The 22,153-nt window shown below is 35.6% G+C and overlaps 1 protein-coding gene across 1 annotated transcript in view; it reads right to left on the bottom strand.

Annotated features, from left to right (window-relative positions):
• The window catches only part of GABBR2 (gamma-aminobutyric acid type B receptor subunit 2), a 342,316-nt gene that overhangs the window by 110,600 nt on the left and 209,563 nt on the right, over window positions 1–22,153 (bottom strand). The window contains exons 9-11 of the mRNA XM_039329325.1: window positions 12,028–12,108; window positions 10,130–10,280; window positions 4,643–4,775 (exon numbers count right to left, since the gene is read on the bottom strand). Of these exons, the coding sequence (XP_039185259.1) occupies window positions 4,643–4,775; window positions 10,130–10,280; window positions 12,028–12,108 (365 nt within the window). The remainder of the gene's footprint in view (window positions 1–4,642; window positions 4,776–10,129; window positions 10,281–12,027; window positions 12,109–22,153) is intronic.

Raw genomic sequence — 22,153 nt, 5'->3', positions numbered from 1 at the left:
TAGTTTAACGAAGAGAAGGACGAAGGGGGACATGATAGAAGTGTTCCAATATCTCAGGGACTGCCACAAAGAAGAGGGAGTCAAGCTTTTTTCCAAAGCGTCTGAAGGCAAGACAAGAAGCAACGGGTGGAAACTAACCAAAGAGAGAAGCAACCTAGAACTAGAAACTTCCTGACAGTTACAACAGTTAACCAGTGGAACAACCAGTCTCCAGAAGCAGTGAATGCTCCAACACTGGAAGTTTTTAAGAAAAAACTGGACAGCCATTTGTCCAAAATGGTATAGGGTTACCTGCCTGAGCAGGGGATTGGACTTGATGACCTCCAAGGTCCCTTCCAACTTTACTACTACTACTACTACTACTACTACTACTACTACTACTACTACTACACTACTACTACTACTACTACTATTATATTATTATTAGAAGTCAATCCTACATTTTTCCACTGTTACCTGTATATAATACTGACAAACCCGGGCTGATCTGTATAATATAGAAATGATGGTGAAAATCCTTAATAAGTAGAGAAATTATTCCCTCTGAGAAATGGAACTCAGAATGAAGGTGTGGCAATAATAATTGTCTTGCTGATAGAAGTTACTTCAATATCCTCCTGGATTGCTCATCTGAGCACACAGCAGTCCTTCCTGTTTGACCATGTCCGGTTGGTGGTGTAACTCCCTGGATGTTGACCTATGCTGTGCTAGAGACCCATCTTATTTTCTACACTGTTTACTTTTTAAATGAAACTACTGAAAGAGTCATTTAGGAATCTGGATATGGAAGGAAAAGTGACTTACATTCTTCTGCTGTTGAATTACCCTCAAGTTCAGTAATAAGATGGGTAATTGGTAAACGAACTGAAATTAAAGACAGATGAGGCACAGGAGGATATTGGTGAGTAGGAAAACAAACTTTGATTTGGGGAATTAATTTATGTTGGATGGGGTTAGATTCCTGAAAGAGGAATTCTGCTATCTGAGAGCATATTTAATGCCCGATTGTTTCCAGAGATGGATTTCCACAATTGTGTGAGTCGCTTGCAATTATTCCTTGAACCATTTGGACAAAGCAAATCATTCAGATTTGTGCCTCAATTGTGTTATAATTAATTGTAATTGACTCCATGTATTTAATTATACTATATTTTTTTATTTAGAATGACTCTAATTTTATATTCTGCTTGAGCAAACAGGCAAGATAATAATAAAATCAATCTCTCAATCAACTTTTCTTACTGTAAACATTTTTAGGTAGCATACAAAACAGGTTTGATGATAAGAAACATAAGATTCCCATTACAATCTTAACCATAAATAATACTTCTGCTAAAAAGGGTTATTATATGATTGAATTTCTCAATAAGTATTTACCCAAAGTTGGAAAGGGTTTTTTTTTACATTTTTAAACTTTTTTAAAAAAATGTAAAATTACAGGAACATATACAAAAAAACTGTGAATTACAGTTAAGAAACTTAAAAAACACTGAAAGAACATAAATAATGCATGGCTAAAACCATCAGTTAGCACTTAACCATGCAGTCAAAGTGGTAAATGTTTTAATTTTCATTTTTTAAAAAAAATCAATGTAATTTTTTTTTATTTTTAACTTCCTAGCTTCTCCTCCTAGCTGTAGGATTTTTTATTTCCCCTATAATTTCTTTTCACACTTTATAATTATGGCTTCTCAAAGAATTAAATTCTTTGTTTTAACATTTGAATATTTAACTTTTTGCAGTTAACTTTGCAATTATTACATTTCTCCCATACTGTTTAAAAGATATCAATGGCAAAAATAACATCCAGTAGATATATATTAGTAGAATAAAACTAGGCAAATATGTATTTGTCGTGATAAGCTTTTCCTATTTCCAAGACTTTCTATTATGTCCTCTACTTTCCCTCTCCTACTGCCTCCTAGACCAGCACAGTACTCCAACTAAATGCCCATTCTCATATAGTATTCCCTTCCAAAATATTCTTTTGTTAAAGTGTTATTTAGAAAAACATTGCATAGGCAGTCTTCCTCAGATTTGTATTTTGCAACATTATAAATCATAGACTTTTTAGTCTATAGGAAAAAATAAATATGAAAGGAATACAAAATAATAACAGTGCTTCTATTTACAGCTTAATAAACTACATTAATACAGTGATTTAGCAAGATAGCCAAAAGGGGTATATTGCTTGACAGTTCTTTAAGACCACTTTAGACATTGTGCAGTTACAGTCAGGATTTCATCAAAACACAATAGTCCACAGTAATTATACAATATAAAACCTATTAATAGATTTAAACTAGGGGGGAAAAACACACAGAGAGAGAGATGTATCCCATATGCTACAGATTGCTCGATGATTAAATACACAATCCAGAGTGAAAATAATTCAAGAAAGGAGAGTAGCAAAGGAAAATCTGAAATTGGGTGTTGGCAACAGCTTCCTACTCAAGCAACTATTTAACATACTGCAAGAAGACCAATAGCATCCAGAGAAAGGATAAACAAAGATCCATGCATTGTGACATCATCACACAAATTCTGTGGCTTACATTCTTGCATCAGATATTGGAAAACAAGTTGGAGAATTCTGGGTGAATAAATGGTAAACTAAATATCTCCCAAAGAGTGGATGATGGTGATGATGATGATGATGATGATGATGATTAGTGGTAAGTTCAGTCCAATGGAACCTCTCTGGATATGAAGAGGATGAGAAATTGCCCACCTGAGCTTCAAATAGCTGCTCCTCTCAGCTTGCTCAGAAAGTGGTTCTGGGAGACAAGGGAAGCCGTCAAACTCTCAACGGCAGTGGAGCCTTTGAGAACACTGGGTTTATCTACCTCGCTTTCTAATCGCTTTTGGGTTTACAATTATTTCAAAGTTAAAAAGATTTTCCAAACAATGTTTGAAAAGCTACCTGGTAAGTAAAACATCACCCTAAAAGAAAAGAAAAGCTAACTAACAGTTTAAGGAACTGTAAAAATAAAATGACAAAAAGCTAAATAAGAATTTAGTTTAAAAACAAGTTTTAAATGGAGATAAAGGAGTAGACAAATTTGGAATATTACAACTTTTGCTATGACTTTTGAAAAACTGAGCACACAAAACAATATTTTGTGGGAACTTGAATTGTTTAGTCTACTAAAAAAGTTTATTGGATGAAGGTTGAAAATAGAAACAAGGAAATTTGAGATCTCGGGAATACAAAATGTGACACTAGAGGGAACTAAAGTTCTAGGAAGAAAAAAGATAAAGTATAATTTACAAAATGACAGACAGTATGTCACTTGAGACATTTAATATTTTGTTTGAAGAACTGCAGAGAGAAATATATATATATATGTAAGATGACAGTAATAATCTCTGCACCTGTAAATACATTATTTGAAGAAATTTCTAAAGAAGTAAAAAGATGTAAAAGGATAACATTGAAGAATTTATAGACAGACGGGATTAAAAAGTGAAACAAATCCCAGCTAATATAGATGTTAATAAAGAAAATAAAGAAATTATGGATTATAAAGCAGAGATAATAATCAAAGTGGAATTACAAATGATAAACCATGAATATGACCTAGGCAATGCCTTATTGTTGGATTTACAAAAAAAGAATTTCTGAAGCTTGAAGAAATTTTTGAGGAAGGAAAAATTGAATGGAGATTCAATCCCGTGACAGCAACTTGATTAATTAAAGCTTAAAATTGGTAGAAGCAAAAGAAAGGAATATAATGTTGACTTGTTTGATCAGGATTAAAATGAGAACTATTTCTATAGATGTCTGGACACCTTTTAGAACAGACATGTCAAACTCGCGATGTCACATGACGTCACGCAACGCATCGGAGCTTTTTTGTCATTGCCAGCAATGGGGTGGGCGCAGCTCCGGTATCATGAACCGGCCTGTGGGCTGGCAGTTTGCCTTAGAGACTTTTTTTGCTGACATCTGGATAGAAAATACACTGTTTTGGGATTTACATAGGGTGCAGGGATCTTTGAAGAAGTGAATTATGTTTGTAATCTCATAGGAGGTGAGGAAATATAAATTTGCCTGTAATTGTTGCAATGAAGATAAGGAGTTACTTCTTTAAATATTCTTTTTTCTATTTCTTTTTTCCTATACATTTTGTATTTCTTTTCTTCCTATTCTTTCTTTCTGATCTCAGTTTGTATTGTCTTTTTGTACTGTACACTTTAAAAAAGGATTTTAGAAAAGACATTAGAATACATATTCATACATGGCATTTGTATGATGATGTCACTGTGCATGTGCTCTTATTTTGGTGTCATCATGATTTGTTGCACATAGCCCTAGATGAAACTAGTGGCCAATCTGAGATCATTAAATCACTGTGATACACTTATACTTCCACCTTCTTTTATTAACATTGCACTAAAATAAATTACTTTCTGAAAGTCTTCTGTATTTTTCCAAATATTTGATGACTTACAGTATATCAAAGTTGCACTAAAATATATTACTTTCTGAAAGTCTTCTGTATTTTCCAAATGTTTGGATGTCTTACAGTATATCAAAGTTGCAGTGTTTCAAACTTCAAATGCGTAAGTAGTTGCAGTTAAAAGAATAGAAATTTTATAGAAATATGAATTTTATATAAAATGGTTCAGAATTACTTACAGTACAAAGAGTCTCAAATGTTTTCTCAGAAACAAAAGATCCATCAAGCCCAAAAAGGAATATAGATGCATAGGACAGCATTCCCCCAAGAATAATGAGATTGTTCATGTAAGGACTAGACATCTTTATTAGCCTTTGGGAGAAGAAAAGACAATTGCTATAAATCAATTCAATATGATTTTTGTAGATCATTATTCAGCCTAGCTCCTTTTAATATCTTAGACTGTAACTCCCTATCATCTTAAAAAGTATTTACTAGAAACATTCCCTTCAAAAACCAAAATATTAACAGATGGAAGGACAGTAGGAGCCCAAAAACAAATCCCTCCAATAAACAACAACTTCAGAACATAAAGGTACATCACTGCATATATCTAACTTCATCATTAGAATTATTCTAAATCTAATAAATTTAATAAATAATTTTAAAATATTTTAAATACATTTAGATTTATTAAAGCAGCTTAGAGGCAAAAATAAGATGGGTAGCATATAAATTTGATAAATAAAGAAATGAAATAAGTTAGAATAAGAAAATACTATTTCCTGTTCTGTGGGAAAACTTGAAAATGCACAGGAAAACTGTATAATATCCCACTTTTCTAAGTTACAAATAGGTAATTTCTGGTTTTTCAAAAGCTTCAGCCTTTATCAGTCTCAATAAACTATACATTTAACTGCTACGGTCAAGAGATCAGCATACAGTGTTATCAAAATAATATACAGAAAAAAGGACAGAATCATTTGCCAAAACTGGACACTAACCAGCAGACTACATGAGGAAAGCAATTGTTGGAAATGCCCAAGCTCTGATCTGAGAAGATATATAATGTATGTTATTTTTGATATCCCTCTTTCAGGGGCAGACCATGCCTTGATTATTATAAGATTCTCTGTTCCCGTGAAGACTGATGGACCATGATGAGTTGATGTTCAAGGAGCTGGGGTTGTTTCTGGTCCATCTGAAGATTTGGTGATTCACTGAAGAATTGAGGGAGATGAAATGGGAGAAGAGACATCTAGAACTGTTTGGTGCTTGGCAAGGGACAACATGGCCAAACTTGGGCTAGAGCTACTATTAAAGTCTACCTCAAAGCATCCATAGATAGCTGCCCCATTACTTTGTTTTGGATGACACAGGCCTTCTTGGGGAGAGGGGGCTTAGAGACCCTACTACAAGGCTGTGCAGAAGAATTTGCTCAGCAGCTGTTGGACAAAATTGTTCATGTCCATTCTCAGTTGGATGCTGGGTTTACTGCAGTTTTAGGGAGATGTAAGGGGTAGATTATTGTCCTGTTATCTGAGATTGGTTTCAACCATTTGGTCCTGAGGAAGAGGACAGGGACTTTAGGATTGTGAGCTCAGTCACCTACTCTTTTAACCTATGCCGCTCCTGGCTAACTAAAGCTGCTCATTCATGTGGGTGGGTTCTTGCAATGGTGAATTCTTCCTTGAATGAGTGGTTGTTCCTTCACTTCACCCCTACTCAAGAAACAATTGCTGAATACCATCATACTGGTTAATTTTCACTCAATATCTAACCTTCTCTTTTGGAGGAAGGCAGTTGAAAAGATGGTCACACAGCAGTTTCGGAAGAATTCTTTTTGTAAAAAATATTTCATTTTTTTTATAATTACAAATCTTTAGTGCTTAATAAACAATAAGTTGTCTGGATCCACATATTTAACATAATAATGCATCTTAAGTTCCTACTCCCTAGTCCGTTTTTCTAGCCATTGATAAAATACATCCCATGTTTGAAGGTATTCTGTATCTTCTTTCCCTTTCATTTTCAATGTCAGCCTGTCCATTTCTGCACAGTCCAAACTTTTCTTAATTATCTTTTCTTCAGCTGGTATTTCTTCATTTTTCCAATGCTGTGCAAATGTAATTCTCGCTGCTGTTAATACATGTAAGATTAAATATACACATTCTTTATCATAATTTTCTGAGATTATACCTAATAGAAATAATTCCGACTTAAAATCTATGTGTTTTCTTAACATTTTCTCTAATCATATATGTATTTTTGACCAGAATATTTTTGCTTTGGGGCAGGTCCACCAAAGGTGATAGTAAGTGCCTGGTTTTGTCTACATTTCCAACAATTGCTAAACATATTTTTAAACATTTTTGTAAACCTCGCAGGTGGTAAATGCCATCTATAAAACATTTTATATAGATTTTCTTTATACACAGCTGCCATTGTTATTTTATAGTTTCTTTCCCACAAATTTTGCCATTTTTCTACCTCTATATTGTGCCCAAAGTTTTTTGCCCCTGTTATCATTGTTTATTTAGCTTGTTCATCTTCCATCGTTAAATTTAACAGAAATCTATATAGTTTCTTAATCAATTTTTCATCTGATGACAATAGTATTTAGTCAAACACTGTCTGGTCTTTATAAAAACCATATATTTTAGCATCTTTCTCATATCTCGTTTGTATTTGTAGGTGCGGTCACCATGATAACTTAATGCTTTTATTCTTCCAGCTCTTGTTTGACTTCCTCTTAACTTCAATTGCTCTTCTTGACTTCCTCAACTTCAATTCTATTGACCATGGTATCCTTCTGGACCAGATCCAAGAGTTGGGGGTGGGCAGCACTGTGTTGTGCTTATTCTCTTCCTTTCTTCAGGGTTGATACCAGTTGGTAGTGATTGGGAAAGAGAGATCCTGCCCTTCTTTATGGGGTTTTGCAGGCTTTGGTGACTTCTCCTCTCCTCTTCAATATTTACATGAAGTCACTGGGTGAGCTCATCTACCACTGTGGGATATGGTATAATCAGTATGCTAATAATATGCAATTATTTTTTTGTGCTTGATCAATTAAGCAATGCTGCTAATGTTCTATTCTAGGCTTGGAAGCTATGGAGGCCTGGATGGGGTTCAGCAGATTCCAACTGATCTCTGGAAAGACTAAGTGGGTCTGGGTTTGGGGTCCTCTGAATCAGGGACTATGCCATATTTGGTAATGGATAGGGTTGCACTGCATCAAACAGTCCTAATGTACAATCTGGGGGTCATCCTGGACACCTAGCTCCTGTTCAAAGAACAGATGGCAGTGATGGGTAGAAATGCACAGCTTTGTGTTGTGTGCCAATTGCACTCATTCCTGGACTGGGAGGTTCTCCTCACAATTATTCATACTCTGATCATCTCCCAGATAGACTGTTGCAATGTGCTCCACATGACACTGCCCTAAGAGTGTTTGCAAGCTTCAGCTGGTATAAAATGCACTGGTGGTGAAGGCAATTATATATGCCTCTAGAAGGTCACATGTTACACCTGTGCGCTGCAGACTACATTGGTTGCCAATTTACTTTGAAGGTTAATTCGTACCTCTGCTTTTGACTTTTAAAGCCCTTCATAGCATGGGGCCAGGTACCTGAGGAACCATCTCCATCTGATTAGATCTGCTCATTCCATTAGGTCTAGTGTAAGAGATGTGTTATGGGTCCAATCTCCAAAGGAGTATCATGCGGCGGAATCTCAAAAACAGGCCTTTTCTAACATGGCTCCTGCCCTGTTGGAAATAATTCTGCCCTATCCCCGATAATCTTCCAGAAATCCCTTAAAATACGGTTGTGTCATCAAACTTGGGAATCTCAAGGTAATGGTGAATTAGTGAGATGGCTGTATTGCTCTCTCTGCTACTCTATCATTGGGATTGGTATTTTTAATTGTATAATGCTTTGTTAGTTTTTACTCTGTGTTTTTATTGTATGCCACCCAGAATCATATTCTGTGAGATGGGTGGCTATATAAATATGATAAATAAATAAATAATGTGTATGTGTGTGTGTGTGTGTGTGTGTGTGTGTAATACATATGTATATGTATGTGTATTCCCACAAGGTAGAATTGTTATTTCAATTGTACATTCTGATAGCTTAATGACACTCCATCATTGGGAATAAGGGAAGATTTTTATACTGATGAAGCATATTTCAGTACTGTCATATACAGAAAGAAAGATAACAGGTACAGCAGTTATTAGTCCAATCCTGCATATAAATGACTGCATGACTGGAAATTAAAATTCCTATCTCTTTGTAAATTTGAAGACCAGCTATAATTTCTAATTGTCCTTTTGATCAACGAAAGAAAAAGTCAACCTAGAGCTTTTCTTCCAAGCTCTTCTTCCACATAGATTTGTTTTTATCATTCAGAGTTTATCTTCTAAAAGGCCATGCTGATAGTACAAAGACAACTTTTATCCAAAGATTAAGGAAGAAGTAAATCCATGCTTTCATCAACATTAATTCTGTCTCCAGGTGTGGTTCTGCATTTCACACACATTTGGAAATTGCAAAAACAGAAGCCAGGAATTTAGACTGAAGGATGTCTCACTTCTCATGTTCTCTACGGATGTACATACGGATTCTTATAGTATCTGGCTTAGCACTTTTGCTTTCTTTAAGACAATAGGATTATAATTGCCCCCTCTAGTAAACAGTTTTTTTAAATAGCAGGTACACTATTATGGATGCATGCTGAGATAACATTTAAAATGCTAGAAAGATATATTGGTTAAAATAAATTGGCACCTATTTTTTTAAACAAAAATAATAGCTTCAAATGTCTTTTAAAAATTATCCTTATGTCAGCTATAAGAGATAGATGGATTATTTGCACAGAAATATAGAAGTAACTGTCTAGAAACAGGTCAAGAATTAACTTTCAGGAAGTTAATCACTACAGCAGATTTTTGTGCAGAATTACAGAAATATAGAAATCTATCTACTTGCGTTATAATTAAATTCAGATTAGTATTATTATGATTAAATATCTTTGATCTCTTACACTAAACAACTTGTTATATTACACAGTGGTTTAATTAGCTGGGGATTATGCTAACAATACACAGCGGAAAACAATAATTTTGATCAAACAGAATGAAAAGATTTAATAAAATGTTTCAATATGAAGTTTATGTGTCAACCTTCCCAGGTAGACAAGACAGGAAACACAACCCAATGAATAAAGTCTATTTTATTATAAGGGTACATTAACAGAATCTTGCAAGTCTCAAACTACAAATCTCCCACCATGTCCTTTATGGTCTGAGAACTTGCCTCTTCTAAGCCTCTTTCTCTTCCCATTATGCAGCTGCAGGTTATGCCCTCCCTTATCTGACTATTTTCTAAGCAGCATTACTTCTCTCTATTTCCCAAGGTTAATTCCCCATACCATTACAATATTTTAAAAGTCTATTAATTAATTTTTTAAAATGTAGCTAAAATTAAGTAGTACTATTAGATAGGTTCTAATGGAGGAAAGTTTGTTTGATCCACTGAAATCAGATGCACACAAGATGTGTTACTCAGTATATGTTTACTCCTCTGCATAGAAATATATATAACAATACAGTATTTCAATAAACTAGATGGGGAGAAGTGGGTGGGAGCCTCCCAAACAGATTTGCACACAAAGGTGTGCAGCCTCCAACATTTCCCATATCTGATTTAAAATACATAACTTACTTCTGATTTCTGTTTTTGATGTTAAAGAACAAGAAAGCACTGGCCATGATCATTCCCAAGATAGTGAGTGCTGAAAGAATACTGTAGAGAGGCAGAGAAATCTTACGAAGTTGCTTTTGGATAATTGTTCTATCCTTTGGAGGTTCCTTCCCTACAATGCAAAAAAAAAAAGTAAATAAGTAAATCTGTGGCTCTCCCGGTTTTGTATATTCAACCTTATTTTCAACATATTTATCTCCTATGAAATTATAAGTCAGAGGTAAATTACAGAAGTCCAATATATTGCACTCTGATGAGCAGAGCATTCTTGAATCGGAGTTTGCAAAGTTTTGAGGCACTGGCCAAAATTGGGAGAACTTTAATGATCATACACCCATCTCATAGAATTATAGGGCAGGAAGGCATTTGGAATCCAATCCTTCTAGTCAAACCCCTTGCCCCAGGCAGAAGTCCTTATTCTATCCTGGTCAAATGGTTGTCCAATCTTTTCCTGAAAACCTCCAGTGATAGAGCGCCCATGACTCTGGAGGCGAGTTGTTCCATTGTTTTCTCCTTATTTCCAGGTTGGGTCTCCCTCTGATGAGTTTCCACCCATTGCAGCTTGTCCTGCCCTCAAGTACTTTGGAGAACAAATCAAGCCCCTCTTCCCAATGACAACCCTCCAAATATTGGAAGATGGCTAAGCCTTTCCTCTGTTAGCTAAACATACCAAGTTTCCTTATCTGTTCACTGTATGGTTTAGCCTCCAGACCCCTTATCATTTTTGTTGCTCTTCTCTGCATTCTATCATGGTGACCAGAACTGGTTGCAGTATTCCAAATGTGGCCTCTCCAGTGCAATATAGAGAGGTATTATCATTTCTTATGATCTTGTATTATCTCTCTGTTAATGCAATCTAGGACTATATTTTCTTTTTTGGCACTTGCAGCACACTGTTGGCTCATACTTAACTGGTGGTCCATAAGGACACCTAGATCCTTCTCACAGGTACTATAGTTGAGCTATGTACTGTCTATTCTGTACCTGTGTATAGGTTTTGTTTTTCTTGCCTTAATGCAAGTCCTTATTTTTCTCACCACTGAACTGCATCTTGTTGGCTATGACCCAATGCTCAAGTTGTCAAGATCTTTCTGAATCTTGAATCTATCTTCATTAATGAAGTCATCTAATGAGTTTATGTCATTACACGAAATCTTATAAGATATTCATATCTCATAAGAATAAGTGGATTCACGATAAGCCAAAATAAGGTTTCAGCCATTCTACCATGCATTATTACTGAAAAAGTGTATATAACCTGTAAATCAATAGCCACGTTTTTCTGCTTCAGAGAAGCAGTCAGTGTTTTAAAAAAGCCACTGCTCTCCCCCCCCCCCGGAATGGGAAATAAAGTTTAAAAGCATAAAGTTTAAAATAATGTTAACAGGAATTACTAGAATTATTATTCTGGGTTCTGGAGAGAAATCTTTATGTGAAGATTTAACAGTCACCTGAAAAATATTAAGAGGAGTTTTAGCTTCCTATCCGAAAGGAAATTCTCTTTCCTTCCTCTTTATAGTAATTATATACCAGATATGAACAAAAATCTCTTTAGACTTCTGGGTATGAACTGAATTGTTAATAGATGAAATAATTGTTCTTAATCTATTTTTTCATATGTTGATTGGCAGGATGAGTATTAGTGAGGACTCTTAGCAATTATGGCAGTTTTTGGGGCATCTTTTTGTTCAGTTCCTATTTAACCATATCACCAAGGAAAGATAGTATAAGAAAGTTAATGTCAATGTGCTTTTCCTACAAGCACTACTGAAACAGCTCTATTTGTCTTACATTGCATGTGATCTAAGCCTTATACAGAAATACACCAATCACGTGCCCTTTCTATATTCCTGTCTTACCATGGAATTTGATGGAATTGTTGATGATTTCCAGTGAATCAAGTATAGCATTATATTCTCCCACCTTTACTTCCTTTTTGTCTGCAGAGAAACAAACAATTGGAAATGTTTCTGTCAGTTCATGTTTTCTTCATTTCTAACAGCTACTATAGTTACCATTTTACTTCCCATGTTATTGTTATACTTATAGACAAGGTAAAATATGAAATAATTCAGAGAATAAAACTTGAATTTTAGGAAACTATATGCATCATACTAGAACCACAATGTAGAGTTATTATAATAAAAACTGCAGAGCTTACGTTGTTCCAAATGTTCTAAAATTACTGTAACTATGAATCAATACATTTTCTACGGACATACTGTTATTTTTAGAGATATGGATCAGAGACCATCTGAAAAATACAAAGTCCAAACAAATCCTAGTACATAATCACACTAAGCCCAGAATGTCAAATAGCAGCTCTGAGAACCATTCCAGTTCTCCAAATGAGGCATTCAAGGTAACTGAAAAAGCAAAGAAAAAGATATCTACAATGGTAGGGTAGTACAAGAACAAAATGAACAAATGAACCATTGGACCACTGGTGTAAAGTACTAGTTAAAAGGTTGGATTGGATCTTAGCCACAGAAACTCACTGAGATATTTTAGGCCAGTCATTCTCTCGGTCCAACCTTGAAGTAATACTATATGTACTATATGTATCTTGAGCTCTTGATTAAAACAAAAGGATGTAAATTAACATATGAATAAAATAAAAAATAAAAACGTGGATCTCTGTACAGAAGATTTTTACTACATATTTTTATTCTGGTATTTCAATAATTAAGAGTATTTCATATCTTGGTGATAGAGAGGATACGATGTTTTGTAATTTCTTTAGTTATATGATAGCCAAAGAATGTGTGCGAACATCTAGCCTTTCACTGTACAACCCGATCTCCAGGGATCCGTAAAACAGGTGTGGAAAAGGCTTCAAACTGTTTTAACCTTATTGAAAGTGTTCTGACCTCAAAACAGCCCCATTTGGAGGTGAGAATACTTCTGCTGAGGCTAGAACAGTATCAGAGCATTTCCTTTGAGAGAAGAACACTTCGTTTTGACTTTAAAATACACTGAACTATTTGCACACATCTAGTTACAGCTTCCCATGTTTTCACTGAATATATATATATATTCAACAGCACAACAGCATACAATCATCTTGACTATAGGCACTGAGAGAATAACCAGAGCTAGCTTGCACTTCCTTACCAATTAATGAGCTTGAGAAGAAACTCCTTCCATGAGGATTCCCTTTACCCTTATCTAGCAGTGTTTTTACTAATTGTTTTGTGTATTTACAAGTTTTAAAAAAAATGCCTGGAAATTTACAGTATAACTCTATAAAACCTATACAACCAACACATCATTAAAAATTCCATAAAATAATCAACCATCCCTAGTGTCAATGCAGCAGTTTTTACAATTAAAATTAGAGATTAAAGACTCTATTAACAAACTTCATTTTCACCAACTTTATAATCACCATGGCAGAAGATGCCAATGAGTTCTCTTGGATCGGGTTATGCCACAAAGATCGAGCTACTGGGTCATACCAGATTTTATACACTGCTTCCTTTGTTGGACTCAAGCAAAGGAGATACATTAAATTTAAACAATAGCATATCATAAAAAACAGACCCATAAACTTATTAATGCAGCCCTGACATAATTAGCCAGGTGTGGAATGCTGAAGTTGGGACTGCCTCAACCTGAACTTCAGCAATGAGTACCACTAGTGAGTATCACCTCTTCCTTGCAGGAGGAACTTGTGACCCACCCAGACCCTCACAGCCTCTAGACATTGAGTTAAGTCAGCATCCTTGGTTGCCCTAGAGTGGAGATATTCAATTAAGCATTATTGCCATAGTGATACCTCACTCCAAATTAAAAGATGATTTCTTCCAAAGGTTTCATATAGACGGCAAATAAGAATAGGCAGAATCACATCTAAGAAGCACATCTAAGGGCTTAACTACTCTTTCCCCATAACTACTGACTTGTTCAGCCTATTAGGTAGAAGTGGAAGTACCAAAGAACAGTGTCTCCAAACTCCATCCCTGCAGATGGTCCAGAAGGATCTCATTATTGATGATAGCAAACTCCGCCAAGATACCAAACAGAGCAGGAAGGTTCCATCCAATTTCCAATGGTGATCCATCACAGTGACCTTTTCTAATTCATTCCCAGGCTGGATGTTGACAGTATGCTGAAAATAACTAACTGAACATCTTGATCCCAGACCATCCAAGTGATGTTGTCTACATTCTTGGCCAGTGTCTATCAGTTATGTGGGACTTCGGTTCAATCCTAATTCTAGGTGGCTGGGGATTTGGGCGGCTCCTGATCTTTCTCTAGTCTGGGAAGGGGTAGCATTTTCCATGAGAGAAGAGTGAGCAATGTGTGAGTCTTCTTGGATTCACAACTGGCCAAGGCCTTTCCACAGATTCATCTGGTGTGTTAATTTACTCATTTCTGGATTGGAAAGCACTTATGCCCTTGTTACCTTATGAGTGGACTTCTAAAATGTATTATACATGAGGCTGCCCCTGAAGATCATTTAGAAACCACAGGTAGTCCAGTATGTGACAGAATGGTAGATAGTTGTATACCCATGTGACACTACTGCTCTGTGAGCTGTACTTGTTACCAGTTGGGTTCTGGGTGCAATCAAAAGTGCCGGTTATCATTTATAAAGCCATTTGGTGCATAGGGCCTTATTATTTGAGGGATCACTTATCTTCCATAGTTTCTGCCTCTCCCATAAAATCAGGCAAACTGAATGTGCTCCAGTTCTTTTTAATTAAATAATGTCTTATAGAACCTAAGAAGTATGTCTTCGCAGCAACTCCTCAGAGATACATATAGTTCCTATCCTGAAGATGTTCCAAAAGTCATTGAAAATTTGGTTGTCTCCTAGGCCTTGGGGTAGGATGGGTCCCAAGGATGTAGAATTTTCTATTTGTGAATGATCATTGTTGTTGTTTCCTGCTTAAAGATTTATATTGACCACTGTCTTGAAGAGGCAGGTGGCCTCTTTGAATGAATTAATGAACAAACAAACAAACAAAACAATTGCATGTATGTTGGCTTCCACGTAATTCAGGATCGTATAGTATGAACTACTTGTAAGGTTGCCAATGTGTTCAATTATATGAATGAAAGTTTTTCTTCTGCAGATGGTTGAAGTGAATTCATGGTTGTCATAAAATGGCTAATACTATCTGAGCTATTCAATAGGGATTATCAGGAATGTTCACATGTTTAGCATTCCCATTTTAATAGTACCTGAAAAGACCCATTTCTCCCCCCATCACTGAATTAGATTTTTTTTCCAGCAATGAAATGATCTAAATTTTTCTTCTCTATAAACATTTTACAGGTTTTGAAAGCTCTAAAGGTTATTTTATGGGTAAGAGTATGTTTTTTATTTTATTTTTTACTTTACAAATTGTAAATTATGTTCCCAAATATGCTGAAATCACTATATTATTTGGGGGGTGTAATTTCATTTCAAAATTACTGATAGTTAACCAAGTTTGATTTTTGAAAGGATAATGATGATGATAATGATAGGTCCTTTTTAATAATACAGGGCATATTTGCTTTGGTGGCATTTTTTTGTAACCAGAAATAGATACTGTGATTATGGGGAAAAAGGCAACTGTAGGGCATAAAATATTCAAGATATTTGCAGAGTTGAAAATTGTTTTTCAGGATAATGAAACTGTTTAACAGAAGTTATTAGTATCTTTAATCATTCTGTCTAAAAGAAAAAAAATAAAAAGAGAAAAAAATATGCATGATTAAAATGAGTAAGATCGCACTTCCTATCTGCCAGACAATTGATAAGAATAATTAAAGGTATCACTGACACATCAGGAATGAAAAATGAAAAGAAAATTTTAAGCACATTAAGCTTAAGTACTCTTTTCAGTTGAGGTAGTGACTAGATAAAGCTAATAAAAGCGTCAATTATGAAAACAAAGTGTGAAAAGCATGATTTTTTTTACAACACCTTAATGGTAATTCTGCTTTGAATCACATGACCCAGAAGGATGGAATCTTAGAATGGAGTTGTCAGCAACGTTGCATCTGCTGCCCAATTGCATTTTTCCTTGGCTGTATGTTTCCTGATGTACTGACAAATTACACATTTTCTTGTATTGCTAAATTTGTGGATTAATATTTTAAGCAAGCTACCAATAAATTATATTATATTAATATTATACATAGTATATGTTAATATATAAATGTTATTAAATACACATATTTATTTACGATCAATGACTAGTCATATGCAACCTAAATATTTCAGAAAAAATAGGTAATAGAAATAAAATAAAAATAAAGTAGAAATGGAATAAATAAAATAAAATAAAACCATGTCACAATTCTAAGATTAGGTCAGGATATCTTACATCTTCTTATGAAACAAGCACAACTAAAAATATAGCAATTCCATTGGTAACAGTATAATTCCAGTCTAAAACTAGGAAATATGCTGCTTTCCCCCAGATTTAATTCTTATTAGGAGGTAGTAAAGGCAGGGCTTTTTTCTCATAGAACGCCCAGAACGGAGTTCCGGCACCTTTTTTGGATGGAACCTTGTAGGGTAGGCAAGGCGGGTTGTATGATATGTTTGAGTTCCGGTATCTTTTTTTTTTTTTTTTTAGAAAAAAAGCACTGGGTAAAGGTATGCCTGCATGTAAATGATCAAAGGAGGGGCTATGAAAAATACATCAATTAGAGTCCTACGTTCATTCTAACTAAAAAAACCGGCATCTTTTAGTGAATGGAATGCTACTGTGTCCTCCCCCATACTGCTAAGGGGTAAAATTTTGAAATAAGCCAAATAAATTACTACAGTTTGCTGACTAAAACAAGACCGAATAAACAGTTTGTAAGTAGAAAGGGCTTCCAGAATGAACTCATACATCTTTGATTATAACATCCCTGTGCAATGTTAAAGAAATTTGACAGATTTTGGCTTTAACTTTCTCTAAGCCTAGGAGTAATAAAAAGTAAATAAAGAAGCTGATACAGCACAGATTGGCTAGGATTTTATTTTCCACCTTGCTGAAAAATCATGAAAAAAAATAATAGGGGCAGTAAAGCATTGAAAAACAGGAGTTCAAACTAATAAGAGAATCAGCATTTGATTCAATGGGACCATGTAGTTTAAACCAAAAAATGCAACATGGGCCATGGAAGAGTGCTCATAAAAATGATATTATATAATATATAATGAATATTATAGGGGCTTTGATTCATGTATGGCTTTGAATCATTATACGGGATACTATGTACCATACAACATTTGGGATATAATTTCAGCTTTCAAAATCTAGGTATGTATCTACCCCCTTTAGAATGAAAAAAAAATCCAAGTCTAGATTGGTGCTAATCTGAGTATGTAATCTAAGCATACATAGGGCATTAAGCATGAAAAGGTGGGAGATCCAGATAAAAAGGATAGGGTTGCCACAAGGGGAGGGGTGGAGAGTCAGGAGAAGCCCTGGGAAAGCCATGTGTGAGTCAGAAGATCAGGAAAGGGCCAGTGCAGGCTGTGCGCAAGTCAGGAGAAGCCCTGGGAAAGCCAGTGCAGGCCGCACACAAGTTGTGGAAGGCTGGGGAGGGCTGTGCATGGGTGGGATGGTGGTGTAGATGGGAAAACAACTGCAGGACAGACTTTGTGGAAAGTTGGCAGGGAGGGTTGCAAGTAGCAATCGACTTTGGCCCCCTGTGATGTGGAGTTGGACACCCCATGATTGTGGGGGTGCTGCAGTGGTCACAATTTCAAGGATTGGTCAGACATCAATTTTATGGTACTGCCATAATTTTGAACAGTCATTGAATGAATACATGTAAGGTGACATAAGCTAACTATTTATTTATACATCTATAAATATAGCAACATTAAATATTTATACTAAAATAAAAAAATAAACATTTAAGATACAACTTCCATTATAATGGGGAAGTATGTTACAGATTTAATGTTATTTGTTCATACTTTCACAGTACTATTATAATAAATGTACACCAACTCTTTTCAACTATAATTAAAGATTCTTCCTATTACCTCCAGCACTAGCTTTGACACTGTTGATTTCCTAGTATCGTCAAATATTAATTGTAAATGACAGATTCAAAACAGAAGATTCTTATGATCAAAAGGTTTAATTATGGAAGGCTGTTTGATGATTGTCCAAGAGCCGACAGAAACTTTCAAGCGGAACATTATTTCTAATTTTGGTGCACAGCATGATGGAATTTATAGCATGTTATATTCTGGGAAAAGTAACTGTTTCTCTTCTATACAAATTACATGTGTTATTTCCCCTACACAATGGGAAGTTCTCTCTCCTAACGTTATCCATTCAAATATAGAGAGTATTGTCATAATTACAAGAATCTAATTTCTAGATAGCATTTTATTTGCTATGACTAGATTTTTTTTAAATGATTCAGGCTTATAAATATAATTCCCATCATTTAATTTTAAAAGTTGTCCTATTAAGGAATACAGATGCCAATTAGGTTATACCTGTATATACAATACAGGTAAGTTATAGGGGATTAATACAATGAATTATATTTTATTTCATAAAGCTGCCTATGTCCAGATGAAATTCCTTGTTTAAAGTGGACAGCATTGGATAGGATGATACAGATGAAGGAGGCCCACATACTGGTGCAATTCCAATTTATTTCAGTGGCTTCAACATTGCGCTTGAGTAGCTAGTTTATAGCTCTCATGCACTCAGAGCTGCTGATCATAAATATGAGATCTGCTTGAAATAAACCTGCATCTAGCCACTATATGATGATGAGGGAGCAGAACTGGTATATATTGCTTGAGAATTAAGGATCTACTAAGATGGTCTGGCACTGTGTCTTTATGTTGCGGACTTTGGAGAAAATTTTATTCAAGGAGTTAAATCGATTTACACATCACAGCAAGCAAATTGCTAATGGAGATTTAACCAAATCATGTGAAATTCAAAAGGGCATGAAAGAAGGATGTCCTTTATCTCCATCGTTGTTTTAGTCCTGGAATAGAGATATTAGAGATGATGAAAAAATGGGTGTAAAAATTAAAAATGAAATCTTTAGATGGACAGCCTTTGCTAATGATTTATTATATTTCTATAAGACTCAAAATGTGGAATGAAATATCTGATGAAGAAGCTAAATACATCTGAGCTTTAGTTGGTTTCAAAATAAATAAATAGAAAACAAAAATGCTGGTTAAGAATATGACTACTCAAGATTATGAAACTTTGACAAAGACGCCAGGTTTTAAGATGAAGAAAAAGGTTAAATACCTTGGGGTGACACTGACAAATACAAATTCTATGTTGTTTCAAAATTAAATATAATAATATAATATAATAATATAAATATAATTAAACATAAATTGTTGCAAGATGCTGAAAAAAGAGGACTTTGGGTTTACCAGATTTAAAACTGTATTCTTATTTAGTCTGGTTGATATTTAAAAATAAGAGGTTACCTGAACTGGAGGACTATGAATTAAGATTTGGATGGCATGCCTACCTACGGTAAGACAGGGTTAAAATAAATGCTGATTTTAAATATCATTTTGTTAGGCATGCCATCCTAAGAATTTGGAATAAATATAAAATAAGGTTCTCCCCTAAGGTACCATTTTGGGTGTCACTTTAGGAAGCTTTCTTCAGAAAAGAAATGATGGTGAGACCAAGCTGGTGGACTTATGGTAAAATAATATCCTTTAAACAAGGTGAACTAACCTCGTCAACAATTGGAATCAAAAGGACATGTCTGTCACTGATTTACAACTGAAGGAAAGATTTAATCTAGACAAAAAAGTTATGGATCTGAATCTGTAAAATGAATTTGAAACTGTATTTTGTACTGATGTTGAACATGTTATTCAACAAGTTGTTGAAACTGAAATCTGGAAAATGAATATGTGAAACATTGTATGATTCAATGGGCAAGGGACTTTAGGTATAATATAATGCTCTAGCAATGGAAAAACATGTGGATGAATGCGCTAAAATTTATACTGAACTATAATTTAAAAGATTTTTTTTACAAAATTTATTTATTTCATTTGTTAAATCTGTTCACCACCTATCTCACTATAGGGCTACTCTAGGTGGCTTACGACAACAAAAAGAGAAATGAAAAAATGTATAAACATAATAGTAGTACAGTAATGAAATAATAGAATAAATGAGAAAGAAAGCAATGAGAATATAGCAGTGGTTCTCAACCTTTCTAATGCCGTGACCCCATAATACAGTTCCCCATGTTGTGGTGACCCCCAACCAGTTATACATCACTGGGTGCCAGGGGCATGGCCAAAGAAAAGGGGGGGGAAATGGTGGACAGCCTTGTTTGGTGACCCCCGTGAAATGGTCATTCGACCCCAAATGGGGTCCCAACCCACAGGTTGAGAACCACTGGAATATAGCAACATGAGAATAAAAGATGAGTGGGTGGGGAGTCAGGGAGAGAGGGAGGAAGTGGGGTTTGCTATCAATCCAGAAGCCACCTCCAATATGATATTCCCCCATTGGGTCCCTAGGCCAACCAGCAGAGCCAGGTCTTCAGGCTCTTATGGCAGAGTAGGAGGGTGGAGGCAGATCTCATCTTGGAAGGTAGAATATTCCAAAGGGTGAAGGCTCTTCTTCTGGATCCTGATAGTCAAGAGTTCTTTAACCGACGGGATCTGCAATGAGCTCTCTCTCTGCCAGTGTGAGGTGGGTTTGTCCTAGCAGGACAAGACAGTTCATCAAGTAAACCGGTCTTATGCCATTTAAGGGCTTAAAAGTTCATAACCAATATTTTGAACTGCATCCCGAAGCAGTCTGGTAGCAAGTGCAGTTCATGGGGCAAAGGTATAATATGGGCCATCCTAGGGGCCCCAAAAACTGCTGTTGCAGTTGCACTTCGAACAAACTGAAGCTTCTGAATGGGTTTCAGGGATAGCCCCATGCAGAATGCATTGCAGTAGTCCAAACAAGAGATTACTAGGGCTTAAGTAACTGAGTTCAGGGAATCAAGATCCAAGAAGAGTCGCTGCTGGTGCACAAACTGGAGCTGTGCAAAAGTTCTCCTAGTCATGCCAGCCACCTGTTCTTCATGAATCATGACTCCAGGAGAAGCCTAAGTTGAGAAATGGATCTGAATAGGGTAATACTACCCCATCCAGAACTAAGAATGACAAAAACTGGAATTTTGAGGCCCCATGCACCTAAAGATTCTCGGTCTTGCCAGGGTTCAGTCAAAGCCTGTTGTCTCCCAGCATCAAGTCACCAGGTTGAAGATGTACAGCACAAAAATGGAAAGATATTTCAATCTGTCTGTTGTGATAAATAGCCAGCTTCCAGTGCAACCCATCACAATGGGCAGGGCTCTCTCCTCTTGAGTAGTCTGGCTGACCTTCTCTGTTCCTGCCTCTCTCTCTCTCTCTCTCTCTCTCTCACACACACACACACACAAACGTAAATGTGATCTAGTGAGTTTATTAATATTCCCCAGCAATTCCCAGCAGTTCTACACCCATTTACACTATTCAGGTGATCCTAAGGGCACAGATAAACCTCCAAGTGGCCTCAACAATTCTCAGAAAAAGTGCTAACAACCAGATGACTGCAGGGAATATAAATCCTTCCATTCTCCACCATTCAGTCAGAATTGAAGAAGTTTCTCAGATGAAAAGTAAAACTTCTTCAAAGAAAAACAAAAACCAGTTGCCTTTTGAAAAAGCACCTTTGGGTTTACTTTGTATTTTACTGCATTGAAAAAAGTTGGAAGTCAATGCTTTTTTTGTTTGTTTTCCCTTTTATCTTACACTTCTCCTTCCCCATTCTTTTCTTTTCCCATTCCCTACTAACTTTTTTAAATTTTTATTTTATGATAACCTTAATTTAAAAAAGATGGTCTGTCACAACCACCTGGGAGATCTAGAAGGTGTATAGGGGATGTTTGGGGTTTTCCAAGACAATCTGATGGGTTGGCCTTTAGAATTTGAAGACAACCAGGATGTCAAACAAGACTGTTTGTCATTTTAGGTACCTCATATAA

This window comes from Crotalus tigris, unplaced genomic scaffold, assembly GCF_016545835.1.
Source record: "Crotalus tigris isolate CLP2741 ecotype Arizona unplaced genomic scaffold, ASM1654583v1 scf7180000024391.5723578, whole genome shotgun sequence".
NCBI lineage: Eukaryota > Metazoa > Chordata > Lepidosauria > Squamata > Viperidae > Crotalus > Crotalus tigris.
The sequence above is the reverse complement of the archived record's forward strand: the minus strand, read 5'-3'. Positions and strand labels throughout refer to the sequence as shown.